Source organism: Schistocerca nitens, chromosome 3 (assembly GCF_023898315.1).
Source record: "Schistocerca nitens isolate TAMUIC-IGC-003100 chromosome 3, iqSchNite1.1, whole genome shotgun sequence".
Lineage (NCBI taxonomy): Eukaryota > Metazoa > Arthropoda > Insecta > Orthoptera > Acrididae > Schistocerca > Schistocerca nitens.
In genome coordinates, this window is record NC_064616.1 from 741,125,375 (window position 1) to 741,140,244 (window position 14,870).

Below are 14,870 nucleotides of genomic sequence, written 5' to 3' on the forward strand. Positions count from 1 at the left end.
AGTGGAGGATGCGGATAGGAGGGGCGTGGGGTCAGCACACCGTAGCTCCTCAATTGGCATCACGAGGCTGAGTGCACCCCGAAAAATGGCAACAGCGCATGGCGGCCTGGATGGTCACCCATCCAAGTGCCGACCACGCCCGACAGCGCTTAACTTCGGTGATCTCACGGGAACCGGTGTATCCACTGCGGCAAGGCTGTTGCCCAAATAGTACACTACACGTGTATTAAATCGCAACGTAACTACAAATGTTGAGCTTCGTTCCTTAGTTCTGATCGGAACATGTCGGTAACCTACATGTCGACTATATTTCGTTTACGACTGCGAGCAACCTCAGAGGTCTACAGTGTACTCAAGATAAGTTGAGCTTCTTTCGTATTACAGGGACGTTCGTGAGAAAATGTGTTTCTTATTTTAGTAATGAATATGAATTTAAATCAATCCAGTTCTAATACGGCTCGATCAGTAGAAGACAAATGACATTTAAAGCATTTGTATGTATTGTATTGTATGTTAACCGGGGACCTAGAAACAACGGAGAGGCTCCGTCCCCGCCTCAGCCGCATTGGTCCACAATCCCACGACGACTACCGCAGTCCACTTCACCCCTCCGCCGTCCCACACCGAACCCAGGGTTATTGTGCGGTTCGGCCCCCATTGGACCCCCCCCCCCACCCCCACCCCCACCCAGGGAACGCCTCACACCAGACGAGTGTAATCCCTATGTTTGCGTGGTAGAGTAATGGTGGTGTACGCGTACGTGGAGAACTTGTTTGTGCAGCGATCGCCAACGTAGTGTAACTGAGGCGGAATAAGGGGAACCAGCCCGCATTCGCCGAGGTAGATGGAAAACCGCCTAAAAACCATCCACAGACTGGCCGGTTCACCGGACCTCGACACAAATCTGCCGGGCGGATTCGTGCCGGGGACCAGGCGCTCCTTCCCGCCCGGAAGCCGTGCGTTAGACCGCACGGCCAACCGGGCGGGCTTTAAAGCATTTACTAAACATGTAACTCCGTGTCTCATCATGTCACATCGTGATTTGTTCTTCCTGATTCTACGATAAGTTGGGCAACACTTTCACCGAGCAGCTACAGTGCTACTGTCTGAACGTTGTTGTTGGCAACAGCTGAAAACATGACGTCACAGTCACGAGGAATACCAGTTTCCGCCGATATGTATCGAGCAGAATTACTGAGCAAAGTGATATTGCTACGGGAACAGATGGGAGCACCTGCTGTTTGTAATAAACTTTGTGTTTTTATTATTTTTATTATAAGAAATTATGTTTTAAAATCCTGAATTTCAGTCAGTATTTTGGAAAAAATAATTTCTCATTATAAGTTTTATCACAAGTTTTCAAAAATCGCAACTTGTGATGACATACTGTAATGGTATGGCACCTGGGAGCGAGCACCTCGGATACGGCGAAACTGTCGTGAACACCTATTGAAAGTGGTTGAAGGACGGCGAAACCACAAGTCATCGGAACTGGGCCGTGGATCAACGGGAACATGTCACCTCAACGGATGATCACATTTCTTGTTACACCGGTGTCTGGATACGCCGTCATTCAAGAGAACGGCTGCTCTGAACATGCAGTTTTATGCTGTTGGAGACATTCACCTGGGTTTCCACGGGAACTGTGCATGTAATCGAAGGCACAATAGCAGCTGTGGACTACATGACCGTTACTGCGGACCATCTGCATCCCTTCGTGTTTGATGTCTTCCCCGACGGCGATGGCATCTTCCTGCAGAATAACTTTCCGTGTCACAAGGCCAGAATCTGCTACACTGTTTCGAGGAATATGATAGTGAACTCAAATTAATGCCTTGGCCACTAAATTCACCTAATCTGAATCCAATAGGGCACATCTGCGACACTATCGTGTATCAACTCAGCACCCTCAAACGACCGTCCCATAATTTACGGGAACTGCATTACCTGTGTGTAGACGTTTGGTTTCACATACGTCCGGAAACCTACTAAAGACTTTGCTAATCCATGCCACAAAGGATCGCTGCTGTACTGTGTTACAAAGGTGGACCAACACGCTATTTAGCAGGCGGTGATAATGTTTTGGCTCATCAGTATATGTTCAGGCAGTTACCGTCAGCGTCTTTGGCATTATTTTGTTCTCTTGTTCATTTCAAAATTTGCTATTTTCGTCAGTGTTTTGAGAGAGGACATTATTCTTTCTTATATCGTAGAAGATAAATGTAGTTTCCATGTTTTGGCATAATTTCATTCGCTTGATTATGTGCGTCCTTTGTCAAGATCGATCTTCGCAAACTGTCGGTTTCCCAAGGATGTAAGGATGTGCTGTGCACTGAACACAACCAGTAACAGGTGCTTTTTCCTGACAAGTTTGCCCTAGATAAGCCACTCGCCTCATCTTATTAAACTTTATCGTAACCAGACGGAACAAAAAAGCATCTCATCGCAACCATAAGTAAACGCTTCCATATTTCATTGCCCTGCAAATTTAACCTAATGAATCGAGAGACCACGTAAAGACCAGGGATGATATACATTTTGAGTGAAGCCCCCTATTTACAATGCGATTCATTTAGAGCACGGTGGCCAGGCCCCCACAACCGCACGAGTGGTCGACTGTGAAGAGCGGACAAATTGAATAGCTGGGCGGCGGCCATTAGAGTGGTAAGCTGACGCGCGGAGTTCGAATGTTTATACATCGCTTTTGGTTATAAAATGCCTTCCCTTGAGTTAGGTCACAAACATAATGCCTCATTTAAATACTTTACTACAATATACTTTTTAATTTACGAACAAACAGCAGCTAGTCACTGTTTATGAATTTATCTTACGTACTACATGGAATCTGCCGTAGCTAAAAGTTATGTCCTGGACCCCTAGCATTTTTCGTAGTTCATTTACGATAGATGTACGCAAAATGCATCAAAATCTCGAAGATTTGCCCACTATATTAATAGATATTTTCTGACTCTACCTTGCTTTAGATTTTATGACGAGAAGCGCGTTTTATATGATAGTGCTTTGGCAACTCAAGACCAAATTATCAAGTTTCAACCTAATCTAGACCATGAAAACACTACCGATCAGCCAATTTTCTTCAAAATGATCAGAACATATAAAATGGTATTCTGTCGGTCGGAAATCTTGCCTCCTGACAGCGTGTAACCATTTTTGTAACAGCTGTGGTTTTGAGAAACGAAACCTGTAAATAGATGCACAGACATTATGCTAATACCGTGTTACAAAAACATTTATTAAGTGCACTGACATACAAAACAACTTAAAATATTCACATACCTGTGAAATGTAATATTCGTTCCTTTCTCGAATTTATTTGTACAATTAATCGCTGCACAACTCCTCACCATTGTACTTCTTTTGATTGGAACGTACAGACAGTAGAATTACGAGTAACAAATACTGTATGTACGCCCCAACAAATATACAACGTTGAATCTGGGTCTTCATAAACAACAATACTACACAACACATCAGACTACAACCACTATAATGGCGTCCAGCCGAAGGTTCAAATTATCCCGCGACTGCAGCGCCATCAGTGAGTCTAGTTATTTTTTACAAGGTCTTTGCACGGTGGCAGACCGTCTGCTCGACAGTCACTTTTTACATAAAAAAAACTGCCACAGTTTACAATCTCTCGTTCCTGCTGGCGAACTTGAGATTCGTCCAACCGTTGAGTCCTTGGAACTGAACGCTCCCTTTGTTATGATTCTCGGTAATGACTCATTGCTGCGTACACACTCTGTGATGTAGGTGTTACTGCCACAGCAGTTTTGCTTGAGAGACAATGCTCCGTGAGCATTAACAGAGGCTCAGGTGGATAGTCAGCGACGACGCTGACAACAGGCCACTGAGCGCCTTGACATAACCAACGACCACCTACTCTGACAATGCAGCCCGGAAAGCAATGTCGTGTGAGCACCGTGCCCTCCAGAATGGAGTAGAATGAATTCGAGGAGAGTGGTCTGAAGGCTAGAAAGGGAGAGTGGTGAATTTAATTATGCTTATTGGATACCATACATCGGTTGATTTCTGTAGCATACAATTTATAATGATATGATTCGAGCCGTTGTTTGTAATTTTTCACATATTTCGCTATAATCATACGACCAGCACGAACTTGATGGAACAATTTTGTAAGGAGACGTGCAAATGAAGAGCAGTATGAAAGTTCGAACATTCGCCTACTTGGTTTAGATATTTCGCTCTAGAGTAAGCTAATTGAATTAAATTCACGAAACAAAATGAATAAACTACTGCGGATGAAAGCAGCGAAGTTGTAACGACATATTCGTTACCGAGCGAAGTGGCGCAGTGGTTAGACACTGGATTCGCATTCGGGAGGACGACGGTTCAATGCCGCGTCCGGCCATCCTGATTTAGGTTTTCCGTGATTTCCCTAAATCGCTCCAGGCAAATGCCGGGATGGTTCCTTTCAAAGGGCACGGCCGACTTCCTTACCCGTCCTTCCCCAAACCGATGAGACCGATGACCTCGCTGTCTGGTCTCCTTACCCAAAACAACCCCCCAACAACATATTCGTTATGCTGAAGTTAGAGCGAGAGAAATGCTGTAGGGAAATAGTTCGCAAGATTTTTGAGCAGATTCCAGCAACCAGCCATGATTGCCGATGGCAGAGAATACAATCCATGGCACTAACGTGTAACGACGTGAATGGATGACGCAGTATTTTTCTGGTCATTGGCGATACTACTCTTGCCAGCGTGGTAACTTGGTAAACAGCTGCGATTTACTTGTGGTTGGCACGTTTACGTTTTTGTCCAATTCTATGGTTGTGACAGTCGAACCTACAAGCGCTCTTAACAAATAAATTCTCACCTAATAAATCCCTCTCCCTCTCACTCACTCCCTCCCTCCCTCCCTCCCTCTCCCCTCCTTCTACCACCCCCCTCTCCCATTCCCCTCACTTCTCAAATCTATCAGTGTGTCCCAGGAGGAATAGTCAATATTCACGGTTATGCAAGGAATGATCATTCAAAGCAAAAAAAAAGTCTAGTAAACATAGGCTCAAAAATGCATGCCTTAAGAACTGTGAGCAATTGTTCAGTAGAAGAGATGTGTTTCACAGCAGGGAAAATGAACAAGTGCTCATAGCTCTTTAGGTATGCACCTTAGAGCCCATGGTTACTGGACCTTTTTTTTTTTTTTTTTTTCTTGTTTCGGTCTATACTAACACCTCTCAAAATACGGAAAGCAAAGAGCTTGCACTAGAAGGGATTTGCTTCACAGTACTGAAGGTGCAGTAGTGCTCATATCTCGTAAGGCGTGCATTTTAGAACCACGTTTAATAATACTCTTTTTTGCTTTGAATGATCTGTGACTTGTCATATTCTTGAATGTTGACCATTCGTCCTGGGACACCCGGTATCTACATCTACATGGTTACTTTGCACTTCACACTTAAGTGCCTGGCAGAGGGTTCATCGAACCATTTTCACACTACTTCTCTAACATTCCACTCTCGAATGGCGCGTGGGAAAAAGAAACACCTAAATCTTTCCGTTCGAGCTGATTTCTCTTATTTTACTATGATGATCATTTCTCCCTACGTAGGTGGGTGTCGACAAAATATTTTCGCATTCGGAAGAGAAAGTTGATGTGTGAAATTTCGTAAATAGATCTCGCCGCAAAGAAAACCGCCTTTGTTTCAGTGACTGCCACCCCAACTCGCGTATCATATCACACCTATTGTGCGATAACATGAAACGAGCTGCCCCTCTTTGCACTTTTTCGATGTCCTCCGTCAATCCTACCTGGTAAGGATCCCACACAGCGCAGCAATATTCCAGCAGAGGACGGTTCAAATGGCTCTGAGCACTACGGGACTTAACATCTGAGGCTATCAGTCCCCTAGAACTTAGAACTAATTAAACCTAACTAACCTAAGAACATCACACACATCCATGCCCGAGGCAGGATTCGAACCTGCGACCGTAACGGTCGCGCGGTTCCAGACACAAGCGCCTAGAACCGCTCGGCCCTTCCTACAACAGATGTAGATTTACGTAACAGTAGTAGGCCTACGCATTTTCTCCATGAAGTCAGAAATCGTAAGGTGGGAGTCATGGTTGTGAAGAATTGTAATCTAGAATGAAAAGGGTATAGTGAAGGGACAGTACATTCCATATCATAACATGGACACCTGTAATAATTCATATTATTTTACTTGCGATTAACAACATATTAATGAAAAACTATTGTCTTTTTGTTACAAAGATCTATCTATCCTGCCGTGGCATCTCAGAAGTATAAAGCATACCTGAGAAATATCTTTTTCCGCAAACCTAGTAACTCTTTGTGGAAAAGGAAACATTATATTCTCTGTAACAAAAAGGGAAGATGGCTGGCATTCGCACAGTGTCGAAGAGGGCAGGGCAGAGGACTGCTGGGAGAAACATTGAGATTATAATACAGGGAGAGTGCAGAGGATCCAGAGTTAGAGAAAGAGTCAAGGAAAAGAAGATAAAGGTCAGCTAATGTGGAATAGAACTGTAGCAGCATATGTAAGGCTAGTGTGAGGATTTACATCTACAGAGATACTCCGCAAACCACCGTACTGGCGGACGGTACCCTGTACCACTGCTTGCCATTTCTCTTCCTGTTCCACTCACAAACAGAGCGAGGGAAAATATAAATCGCTTCAGGCAAATGCTGGGATGGTTCCTTTGAAAGGACATGGCCGATTTCCTTCCCCATCCTTCCCTAATCCAGAAAAAAAGGGAAATCATGGAGTACAAGAGACTGGATCAACTGACCTACACTGAGGCTAAGAGGAAATTTGAACACCTACATCCTTTATGTATGACATCGTCTTACGCCGCCGCTACAACAATTCTATCCCCATCAGCTCTGCCAACCCCAGTCACCTCTCAGAGCCGGAACGCTACACCTGCCCCCTTGATTTCCCTTCTTTTCTGGATAATTTTGCAGTCAGGCGAGCAAGGCGAATGGTGCTCTCCGCAGTTGACACAGATGGGAGGCGGGGCACATGGAGTATTGGGATGTGATGGGCGTCCGCAATCTCGATATGTGACGCTGGAAGTACAGCAGGAAGACATATGGCCGAACTTCCAGCATTTAAAACACTGCATTGTGGGAGGGAAATAGGGCTTTACATCACAGTGGTTGCGGTTTATCAGGACCGTCTCTCTCACCTTCTCTGTATGCAGAGTACTTCTGCGTTTCGTACGGTTCCACCAGTACTGGTGTTGCTGAGCAGCGCCTGCAGGAAGCCATCCACAAGGCGCAGTCATGGGCTCTAGCCCATGGTTTCCAGTTTTCGGCCGCAAAGTCATGTGTTATGTACTTCTGTTAGCGTCGTACCGTTCATCCAGAACCAGAACTTTACCTTAATAACAATCCACTCACTGTAGTGGAAACATATCGATTCTTAGGACTTATTTTCGATGGCCGATTGACTTGGCTTCCTCACCTTCGTCAACTTAAGCGGAAGTGTTGGCAGCACATCAATGCCCTCCGTTGCCTGAGCAACACCAACTGGGGTGCAGATCGCTCTACGCTGCTGCAGCTCTACAGAGCCCTTGTTCAATCCCACCTTGACTATGGGAGTTTGGTTTATGGTTCGGTGGCGCCTTCAGCGTTGCGTTTGCTCGACGCAGTGCACCACTGTGGCGTTCGCCTACCGACAGAAGCTTTTAGGACGTGTCCATTGAGCAGCGTCCTGGTGGAGGCCGGAGTCCCTCCATTGCAGGTTAGGCGTGCACGACTGCTGGCCAGTTACGTTTCACATATTCATAGTTCTCCTGCTCATCAGAATTACCATCGCCTTTTTTCACCCACAACGGTTCATCTCCTACATCGGCGGCCCAGTGCAGGGCTTCCAATTGCAGGTCGTGTCCGATCCCTTCTTTCTGAACTGGAGTCCTTGCCTTTACCACCTATACTTGAGTTCCATTCACGTACACCTCCATGGTGTACATCTAAGCCGCAGCTTCGCCTGGATCTTTCACATGGCCCTAAGGACTCAGTTAACCCCGCAGCTCTCCGCTGCCACTTCCTCTCGATTCTTAACATTTACTGAGGCCATGAAGTGGTTTACACCGACAGCCCGATGACTGATGATCATGTTGGCCTTGAGTATGTCCATGCAGGACATACTGAACTGCATTCCTTGCCTGATGGCTGCAGTGTTTTCACTGCCAAGCTGGTGGCTATATCTCGTGCTCTTGAGCACATCTGTTTATGCCCCGGGGACTTATTTCTTCTGTGTACTGACTCCTTGAGCAACCTACAAGCTATCGACCAGTGCTACCCTCATCATCCTTTGGTAGCGACCATCCAGGAGTCCATCTGTGCCCTGGAATGTTCCAGTTGTTCAGTGGTGTTTGTCTGGACCCCAGGTCACGTCGGAATCCCAGGCAACAAATTTGCTGACAGGCTGGCCAAACAGGCTATGCGGAAACCACTTATGGAGAATGGCTTCTCTTCAACTGACCTGCATTCAGTACTCCACCGCCAGGTTTTGCAGCTTTGGGAGATGGAATGGCATAACCTCTGTACACAGGACAAACTGCATGCCATTAAGGTGACTATGAATGTGTGGAAGACCTCCACATGGGCGTCTCACATTGACTCTGTAATTCTCTGTCGGCCCCGCATTGGCCATGCCGGGGTGACACACGGCTACCTCCTGCACCGCAATGACCCACCTTAGTGTTGATGTGGAGCTTGGCTGACAGTGCCCCATATCTTGGTGAGCTGTCCTTCTTTGGCTGCCCTGCAACAGTCTCTTCAGTTACCGTACTCATCGCCACCACACATGATGGTGGGTTTTATCATTCTATATAAGTTTTCACACATGTCCTTTGTCACTTTGTGTTCTCCACTCTAATGCTTTTAGGCTGGATGTTTTAATGTGTTGCAGAGTGGCTGGATTTTCCTTTTTATTCTTGTGGTTGGCCAGCCACGGTCATCTGCTCTCTTGTTTTTATCCCTTCTACTTGTTTCTTGCTTCTCTCTGTGGTTTTCTTTTCCTGCTTTGTCCATAGTAGTGTTGTTTGTCCTTCTGTTGTTCTTCTGGTTCTTCCATTCTCCTGTTATTGTGCTGGACATCTCCTTTCTTTTCTTCTTTCCCTTGTGTAATTATTTTACTCGGAACAAGGGACTGATGACCTTGCAGTTTGCCCCCCCCCCCCTTTAAACCAACCAGCCAATCCTCTACCCTACCCCTGTCTCTTTCATAGGTGCTAGCCACTACCCTCCCTACAGTCAAATACGTGTTCCACACTTATGTCATTTTTCCGAACCTTCTCTTCTCATATTCCTCCCTATATCTAACCTTCCACATGTTTAACTTTGTTCTTAAGCTTAGCAGTTTGTCATCATCTCTCACCACATGTTTTCTGCTTATAATCTTGTCAGTTTCGTAATTTATGATTCATCCTCATATGTATATATAATGTACCTTACATACACTTTAGAACTGCAGTTGAGAATTAAGCTTGTAAGATTAGTGGATGATTATTATTTGTGCTAGATGCGGGAGGTGTACCGTTTTTCAACTGTACGGAAAGTGATGTGCGAACTGCTGGACTGGCGAAGGCAGTTATTAACTGGCACTCTTACCCAGGACCAGATGCGCGAGCTCAAGCTTCGTATTACCACAAAAATAGACTGGGGAAACAGGTAAGATATTTAAAAATAAATCTTTACTGTAGCACACATACTTATATTACAGATTTACAAATGCTACTGAATTTTATTAAGAACTGTCAGTTTAGTAGAGATGAGTTGAGTTCTCACATCAGCAAATACTAACACCAGAGTTAAAAATAGCTCATGACAACCATATTCTTTTTCTTTGTTTTTGTTTGAAAAATGTGACTAAATCAGTAGATATGGGAGAAATCTGGTCCTTCTACAACACAGGAAATTATCAATACCTTTAGATGTATGACTACATGCAACAAAAATCATTTTTGTAATAGTTCCATACAAAAATTATATGCATGTGATGTATAACAGCAGCTATCACTCATGAAAGCATCAGCGAATTAGGCCTGTTATTATCATCAAGTGCCTACTGTTAAATTACAAGCAAATTATGCATGTGCAAATTGCGCTCAATCATTTTCAAATAATACCAATGCAGTATGATGCAATTGTAAACAACTGAATCCATGGCAAATATAGCTTCAGAATGATTTAAAAAAAAAAAAAATTAACTTCAGGTGCAGGTACTAAATACTTCATGTCTAAATTTAATTTTAACCAATAAATTTAATGTGGGCTGAATGTTAAGTATGTGGAATTTCACATTTTGGAAAAAGGCACACAAAATCTTGCTGAAGTTTCTTTACATAGTTGAATTATCAACTGTCTGCATCTTGCAGCCAGGGCTGGTGTAGAAACTTATTTTTTAATACAAGAAAACATGTAAATGTTGAATATGTCTATAGATAATTTTGAAGAAATACTACATTATTCTGCAGCATCTGCTACAATGTTGGGAGAGTATTGTTAATATTTAGTATATGATACTAAATTTGTATTAATTGCAACAATCCCAAAAACATTGGTAATAGTACCTATCTAATACAGAAGTTAACTGCTTGAACGCTACCAGGTTCGTAAAACTTTCTTATTATGCCTCGTACATCAACTTAAAGAGTGTTTTATTCTGAAACCCAGTTACCATAACGTTGATGTAAATATGTGGATCATTTCACATTAACAACTAGTCAAATAAGAGCCAGTATTTTAACCAAGGGTATTGATTTTTTGGTTAAATGGGAGTTTTCCAAAGTATTTGCTTCAAATGTTAAATGTACTGATAAGCTAAAATATTATGGCCACTGCTCACTGCAAGACAGAATGCTGCCTGGTGCTGTTGCAGGCTCATGACATAGTAAGAAAAGTATATAAAGAGAGCAGAGATGAAAGGGAAATCTTTCTGGTGAGGATACAGTCCGCAAATGAGGAAACCCATTGATTTAAGCAACTTTAACAGGGGCCAGGTTGTTATTGTCCAGTGCCTGGGAAGAAGCATCTTTGAAACTATGAAGTTGACCTGGTGATCACATGCTACTGACATGAGCATCTATGGAAAGTAATTGAAGGACACTGAAAATACAAGTAGGTGACCAGATGTTGGCCACTCACATTGAATCACAAACTGTCAAGATCAGAGGGTTACCCACTCCATAAAATACGATAGGCAAGTGTTCTGTGGTAAATCAGATGTTATAGTTCAGTGGTGGTGTAGGCACAGGTGTTCTGGAGCACACTGCTTAACACACATCAAGTAATATATATATATATATATATATATATATATATATATATATATATATATATATATATATACAGGGTGTTTCAAAAATAATTCTTTACAATTAGTAATAAAATGTGCCTCTAAACTAGAAGGATGTGTTTGTTAGTATTGCAGATGTACAAGTGCTCATAGCCCTTAAGATATGCATTTTAGAGTCCATGTTTACTGGAGATTTTTTTCTTGCTTTGGTTCGTACTACCTACTCCTAAAATATGGAAATCAAAGAGCTTGCAGTAGAAGAGATATGTTTCTCAGTATTGAACATGAAAAATAGCTCATAGCTTGTAAGGTATGCATTTTAGAGCCCATGTTTACTACAAATTTTTGTCTTTATTTTGGTGTAAAGAAACAGTCCCCAAAGTGTATAGAAGTATTTTTCAAACATCCTGTATATAGAGCAGCTTTACAAGGGTACCTGAAGACAATATTATATTATAGAAAGGGAAGGGGAAGCAGATTACTATGAGATAGGAGATATGATACTGTGAGAAGAATTTGGCAGAGCATTGAAAGATCTAAGCTGAAACAAGGCCCCCTTAGTAGACAACATTCCCTCAGAATAACAGAGGTCCTTTGGAGAGCCAGCCATGATAAAAGTATTCCACCTGTTGTGCAGCTGAAATTGCTTCAGACTCCATGAAGAATTAAATAATTTCTATTATAAAGAAAACAACTACTGATAGGTGTGAATATTACTGAACTATCAGTTTAATACATCATGGTAGTAAAATACTGATAAAGATTATTTACAGAATAATTGAACAACTGGCAGAATCCAAATTTGGTAAATATAAGTTTGGGTTCCAGAGAAATTTAGGAACACACAAGGCAATACTGGCCATATGATTTGTCTTAGAAGATAGCTTAAACAAAAACATACCTATGTTTATAGCATTTGCAGATTTAGAGAAAGCTTTTGATAAAGTTTACTGGTGTTGTTGTTTTTTTTTTTTTTTTTTTTTAAACTTGGCTGTGATTCAACAGCTATGTATGAAAGAGCTTCAATACATTACAAATAACAGCCAACCAGCTCCAAAATACAGGTTTATTACACCTAGACCATGGTTTCAGTGGTTTTAAAACCATCTTGTTCAGAAGATGTACAACATAAAATCACTTTATCACTTCCACATTGACTATAAATGATGTGAATATATGTCCTACATCTTCTGAAGAAGACAGTTTTAAAACCATTGAAACCATGGTCAAGGTTTAATAAAACTGTATTTTCTAACTGGTTGGTTGTTATTTCTAATGCATTGAATGTTGACTGGAATACATTCTTTTAAATTCTGAAGGTGGATGGGATAAAAAAATAATTAGCAAAAAATAGAGCATAAGGTTATACAACACTTGTACAGAAACCAGACTGCAGTTGTAAACGTCAAAGGAGTCGAAGGGAAGCAGTACTTGAGAATGCAGTGAGACAGAATTGTAGCTTATCAGTGATGTTATTCAATCTATTCATTGATCGAGCAGTAAAGAAAATAAAGAAAACATTTGGAAAAGGAATTGAAGTTAAGTCAAAAAAATAAATAAAAACTTTGAGGTTTGCCAGTGACTTTGTAATTCTGTCAGATTTGGCAAAACAACTTCGAAGAGCAGCTGAAGAGAATGGACTGTGTCTTGAAATGACAAGCATCAACAAATGTAAAACAATGGTAGTGTTATGTAGTTGAATTAAATCAGGCAGTGCTGTAGGGCTTAAATTAAGAAATAAGACACTAAAAGTAGTAGATGTGTTTTGCTATTTAGGTTATTTAGGCAACAAAATATCTTATGATGGCCAAATTAGAGGTAAAATGAAGTGCAGAGGGGAGGTAGCAAGGAAAACGTTTCTGACGGAGAGCAAGTCATTAACATCTAATGTAAAATTAAGTGTTAGGAAGTCTTTTCTGAAGGTATTTGTCTGGTGTGCAGCCTTGTACAGAATGAAACATTGACAATAAGAATTTTAGACAAGAAGAGTATAGAAGCTTTTGAAATGTGGTGCTATCAATGAATGCTGAAAACTAGATGAATAGATCATGTAACTAATGAGGCAGCACTCATTTGAATTGGGGAGAAAAGAAATTTATGCCACAACTTTACTAAAAGAAGAGGTCAGTTGATGCGACACATTCTAAGGCATGAAGAAATTATAAATATCGTATCGTGGAGTGGAAAAGGGGGGGGGGGGGGGGGGAGTGGTAAGATTTGTAGAGGGAGACCAAGTGGTGAATACAGTAAACAGGTTGAAAATGATGTGGGTTGCAGTAACTATTCATAGATGAAGACCCCTGCACTGGGTAGGCTAGTATGAAGAGTAGCATAAAATTAGTCTTCAGACTAAAGACCACAAGAAACAACATTTTATAGAGGCCTTTACATTAGAAAATGATATCTCATCACACACCCACTGCAAACCACTGACAATAGTTGTCATCTCCATAGCAAAATATTTATAGCAGTGTGCTCATTCTTGGTTTATAATGCACATATATCATGTGTCCTGACAAATTGAGAAACTTTTGTGCTTTTCTTCTCTTTCCATAGCTTGCAGCTTTTTAACCATTGCACTATACATTTACATTAAGGTGATGTATTCTTTTTTCTCTTGTAAGTACAACTACACTACAACAAGACAGTAACACCTTAAGTCAGTAAACCGTAGTTCAAACCCCAGCTTAGACATGTAGATTGAGGTTTCTTGTTTCACATGTAATTAATGCTAGGATGATTCAAGACACAAGGCTACTGGCAGTTTCTTCCTGAGCAGGGCACTGTCATGCCTGAACAAATACTCCGTTGCTTCATGAGCTCAGTGGTAGAATGTAAAACAGTTTATGTGCTCTGTATTAGAGTTAATCATGTAAACAAATGATATAGAGAAAATCTATTACCAAAATATTAATCTTTAATAATCCTAGTATATATTCAACTTTGAAATAATCTGCAGTGGCACTTACTTGGCACACTCTCTGAACTAGTAACAACAAAAGCATTTGAATTAATTCAAAATGAGGAATATATGTAAACTGATAGGATGTTGTACTTGATACCCATCTCAATCTTTGCTATTTGGAAATATCATGCCAGTCTTAAGTGGCAATGTAACCAAAGACGGTTCTCCAATTATTATATTTACCAGTGCATCAGCAGAATATTTAAGCTGGCAACACATAATTACAATGATTGGAACATGTGGCAGTAATGTGCAAGTATCCCTGTATATACTTCACCAGCAGGTGTCCTGTGTCATAGCTAAAATAATTTTTCTGTGCAGCATGAACTGCTGCAGGATGTCAGCTCTCATACTTCCAAATCTATGGCCAAACAAACACACCAAATGGAATTGCATAATGTAGACATTTTGGAGCAGAGTTATATGAAGTTGCTGATTCACAGGTGGTCTTGGAGGATTGTAACTATGTTACCAGTACAGATGAATCATGTCTATAATTGGATGTGAGTAATGCATGGGATCATGTTCATGACAGACCTCAGGAAACCCTTTGAGATTATTATGTGCAAGAGAATGTGCAAGCTGGATAAG

At 41.7% G+C, this 14,870-nt stretch overlaps 1 protein-coding gene and 1 pseudogene across 1 annotated transcript in view; one reads left to right on the plus strand and one right to left on the minus strand.

Moving 5' to 3' along the window:
* The window catches only part of LOC126248717 (dedicator of cytokinesis protein 3), a 1,129,652-nt gene that overhangs the window by 699,727 nt on the left and 415,055 nt on the right, over positions 1-14,870 (plus strand). Inside the window, exon 6 of the mRNA XM_049950022.1 lies at positions 9,539-9,687. Coding sequence (XP_049805979.1) covers positions 9,539-9,687 — 149 coding nt within the window. The remainder of the gene's footprint in view (positions 1-9,538; positions 9,688-14,870) is intronic.
* LOC126250070 (5S ribosomal RNA) lies at positions 87-204 on the minus strand (annotated as a pseudogene).